The 4,569-nt window shown below is 42.6% G+C and overlaps 1 protein-coding gene across 1 annotated transcript; it reads right to left on the minus strand.

Annotated features, from left to right (window-relative positions):
* Positions 1-993: 993 nt before the first annotated feature.
* LOC119297892 lies at positions 994-2,556 on the minus strand. The gene has a single exon (XM_037575501.1). The coding sequence runs from the start codon at positions 2,321-2,323 to the stop codon at positions 1,298-1,300; it is 1,026 nt and encodes a 341-aa protein (XP_037431398.1). The 5' UTR covers positions 2,324-2,556; the 3' UTR covers positions 994-1,297.
* Between the last annotated feature and the right edge of the window lie 2,013 nt (positions 2,557-4,569).

Genomic DNA, 4,569 nt, shown 5'->3' on the forward strand with positions numbered 1-4,569 from the left:
TGCTCCTCGCCGGTGTGCGCCGCCACACCCCGCACCACCCTAACTCGCACGTGGGCCAGTAAGCTTGACACCCTTCTTAGTGTTGTTGGAGGCACAAGTGAAGTTTTCTTTTTGTTGCGGAACTTATTATTGGTTTAGGAAATTTGTAGTTACATGAATTGATATCTTGATTTCTCACTGAAGCAAAATCTTGTTACTTCCTATAAACCCTTGCACTTGGTGGGCTCAACTATGTTATTTGGCTATAACTTGGTAACAATCACGCCTCAATTTTTTTCTCATCTATGTAAGCTGATTTGTTCAACATTTTTCATAGTTAATAACATATGATTGTGTTCATCACTCGATGCCACACACACACACACACACACACACACACACACACACACACACACACACGAGTCGCCTAGGTTTTTCCTCATAGACTGCTTTTTAACTTGGTTCCTTCGTAACCATGACCTCGGCCTACCTAAAGAGGCCATTCACAAAATTCTCAAACGTGTAAATTGGAAAACTGTATAATTAGAGTGCCAAATCCTCTTGAATCTTATAAGATAAAAAATACAGATTATTGGATTGAAAAGTTCTGAAAGCATAGAAAGAAACAAATGGATTATAACAATGGTTTGAGTTGATGGTAATTTTGCTCCAAAACAGAGTGCAATTGAATCGGTAAATAATAATTCGTAAGGATTTCAATCATGTGAATCAAACGATCACTTTCTTTTAGAAAATTACTAAGAACTCAAATTCTCAAAAATCCTAAAATTCTTTTGAATAAAGGCGCTCTTAGAGATTGCATTAGTATTTTGAAAGTGTAGTATTGCGACTCTGAACAACGTTGCAAGACGGATAAATTGCAGCAGTAGCATATTTCCCTTTGCCGAGGCAATATAAATTAACTATGCTACTACCTCTGTATACTATATAAGACGTTTTTTTACAGTTCAATGTAAACTGCAAAAATGTCTTACATTAGTTTACAGAGGGAGTACCAAATAGTATCAAACGTTGTATGTAGTCTCCATAATACCAGCAAGTTAAATACTAGTGCCAAGCTTCTACTCAAGCTCATCCAAAAATCTAGGCACAATTTCCTCAGCTTACACTTCTTATCCGAATATCTCGACTCCAGCTCGCAACCACACGGATCAACCGCAAATTACGCACCAACTGCTCGACTTTGAATTCTTGTTTCTGTCAATGTGAAATGAGCAGATGTCACATAGCTTCAGTGGCAGCAAAAAAAGGTGGAGCAGGACGCGAACTGCCCAGAAGCACAACGCACAACCACTAGCTAGCATGGGAAGTTTGTCTGCTCTTGAACTTCACCAACAGGAAGTTCAACAGCAAAGTTAGCTTGGGCATCAGCATCTGCATTAAATTTCCTCAAAGCATGGTTGATCTGAAACTGAAGAAACTTTCCCTTGAGCTCCTTAGCTTTCTTGCACAAGTCAGCCATATTATCATTCCTAACACGCCAGAGATCCTGGACCTGGTTACAGACAAGCTTAGAATCGCCTTGAGCACGAACGTACTTGAATCCCTTGTTAGCAGCATACCTCAACCCCAGGAGCAATGCGTGATATTCAGCGGCATTACATGTTGCAATACCCAAACCCTCGCGTAGGTGAGCGATCACGGATCCGTCCGGTCGCCTGATTATCACGCCGGCACCTGATTTCCCAGGGTTTCCTTTGCAAGCACCATCAAACTCGAGAATGCAGGACAGATGACTATCAGGTAACGGCTCCTGTTCAGCGACTTTGGGATGCTTCTTTGATGGTCCGGTTTCCAAAGCAGAGGATGCAATTCCATCAGGCTGCTGGAAAGGGCAGGGAGCCAGAGCATCAAACAACTCATCTCTTGCATCTGCTGCGTTGATCGAATACAGAGCATTCTTTAGCCCACGCTTTGCGAGATACTCCTCGGTTTCTTTACGCAGAGAGCAGCCTTTGTACACGGTCGCTGAAGGATCGCAGACCGAATTGCTGACTTGAGCTTGGCAGTCGGCGAGGTCCTTGTAGATGCCGATGACATCCCCCTTGCGGACGACATAGAACTGGCCGCCGCCGGCAGAGCCCGTCGGCGTGTCCTTCTTTGCGGCAGATTTCTTGGTGGAGCGCTTGGATTTGGATGAGGAGGAAGAGAAGAAGCGTCCAGCAAGGCCGAGGGCGATGGGCGGCACGCGAGGCCGGAGGGGCAAGTGGCACAGATTGTGGCTGCCGCTCAGACTCGGAGTGCCGGCCACCGCGTGCCTCCACGCCGCTCTAGAGATCCCACGGAGGAAAGGAGAAGAAGAATAGCAACTCCTCATCGACATCCAGCAAAAGAGGGCGTCGTCCTTCCGGCAGAGGAAGGGGGCGGGGGTGGGGAATGAGCGGGTCAAGCAGGTGGCGAGCGGACGTGCACAGGAGAGAGGCGGCGCGGGGGAGCGGAGACCGAGCTGGGGCTACTGGGCGTGAGGACGGGCGGCGGTTGAGGGGAAGCAGCTGCGGCGGCCGGGCGTGGCGGAGCGGCGCGCCGCCATCGGCCGGTTCGGGCTGAGATAGGTTAGAAGACAAGGTTTTTTTTAGGGGTGGTTAGAAGACAAGGTTTTTTTTAGGGGTGGTTAGAAGACAAGGGGGTGTTCGGTCCAAAACATATAAGATTTGATCAGAGTCAAACTTCACAAAGTTTGACTAACTTTAAAAAATATATTAACATCTACAATACTAAAGTTATATGTTATGAAAATTAATTTCATCATGCATCTAATAGTATTGATTTCATAGTATGAATGTTAAATTGTTTTTATACTTAGCTAGTCAAACTTTACAAAGTTTGACTTTGACCAAATCTTATATGCAAACTAAAATGAAATGGAGGGAGTATTACACCTCACGCCCAGGCGCAGATGCACCCATGCATCAAGTCGTTTCTTTCATGCACATTAGGAAAGTTGGTGGCATATATTTTTTTGGAACACTCGCATTTCTCATTCCAAATCACCTAATTTTTTTGCATAGTGAAGAAGGCAGCGGCGTAATTCTCTTTTTTTTGGAACACTCTCTCCTGACATATTGATATAACAAGATTTTATATTTTTTATCACACCCGTTAAGATGGGTCAAGGACATTCGGAGAATTTATGATGTGCGCCCTCTTGCAAAATGGGTACAACTCCAACATCTTTTGAGCCAAATCTTGGATCTTTGCCCAGCCCGACCTTCTGGCAAACTAAAACATTGCAGTACACATTGAAATGCACAGTACATCATAAGCTAATAATTGAGTTAAATGCAAGGGTGAACGTAATTATTTCATTGAAATGTCAACCGAGTCTCTATTTTTTGAAAATGCACATCCCAGTCTCAATTCATCTTTAAATGGTTCATCGCTAGACCCATGATAACCGGCTTGCATGGCACTTTGACCACCGTCACATAATCTATATTTTGCAAAAATGACCCCTAGAATTCATTTCTTCTAAATTCACGACCCTTCCCTCCTTTTGCAAAATATTGACTACGTGGCGGTAGGACCTGTGATGATCTACTTGGAGAAGAATTAGGACTGGGATGTGCATTTTCAAATAATAGGGACTCGGTTGACATTTTGGCGAAACAATCAGGACTGCCCTTGTATTAAACTCCTTATAATTCCCAGGTTTTGCCTAGTTCGGAAATCAAAATATAGCTCTTTTGCGTGCAGTTCACAGACCAAAGTAAGAGTTGAATCTGCTCATCATACACTATACACTTCCTGAGTTCTGCCTGCGGAAAACAAGATTCTATTGTGAATAGATAATCTATCACAAGTTCTATTAATTTGCATCATTAATACTTCAAAACTAACCTGTAAACAATCATATATGATTGTTCGATTTTTTCGTATTCTTCTTCTACTCCTTTTGTTCCGAATTATATATAACACATGGAACATGCAAAAACACCGTTTCCATACATTGTGCTTCCATATAAGAGATCAATCAACTACTTCTTTTGTTCCGAATTACAAGATGTTCTAACTTTTTTTAATCAAAAGTATATAGACGCATTTTAGGGTGTTTGTTCACTCATTCTAGTTCTTATGTAGTCTATACTGAAATATCCAAGACATGTTATAATTTGCAACGGAGGTAGTACCAAATAATACATATATTTTTAGAAGTACCAAATAATAGTTGATCCATCATCCTCGTTTTTTTTGTGAACATCAGTACAGACTTATGCGCTTATACATACGCGCATACACTCACTGAAAGCGCATCGCCGGAAATCCTGAAATAAATACGAGCACCAGGACTTGAACCCTAATGTCTGGTGGGCTGGGGATACCACTGTCCCTCTAACCATCCAACACAGGTTGGTTCGCAATCCATCATCCTCGTTGGTTCCTTCTAAATGAGCTCGCGTACAATGCATGGCACTTGCCCGGCCAGCAACGTGTTTTCCCTTGTTCGGTTCCTCCTTCCGTTCCTGGCCAGTTTCGTTCTTTCTTTCCTTCTTTTGTTTTTTGTTTTCTCTTTTATTTATATATATTCCAAAATGGTTGATATATAAATATATTAAATATTTCAAAATATTT

Source organism: Triticum dicoccoides, chromosome 5A (assembly GCF_002162155.2).
Source record: "Triticum dicoccoides isolate Atlit2015 ecotype Zavitan chromosome 5A, WEW_v2.0, whole genome shotgun sequence".
Taxonomy (NCBI): domain Eukaryota; kingdom Viridiplantae; phylum Streptophyta; class Magnoliopsida; order Poales; family Poaceae; genus Triticum; species Triticum dicoccoides.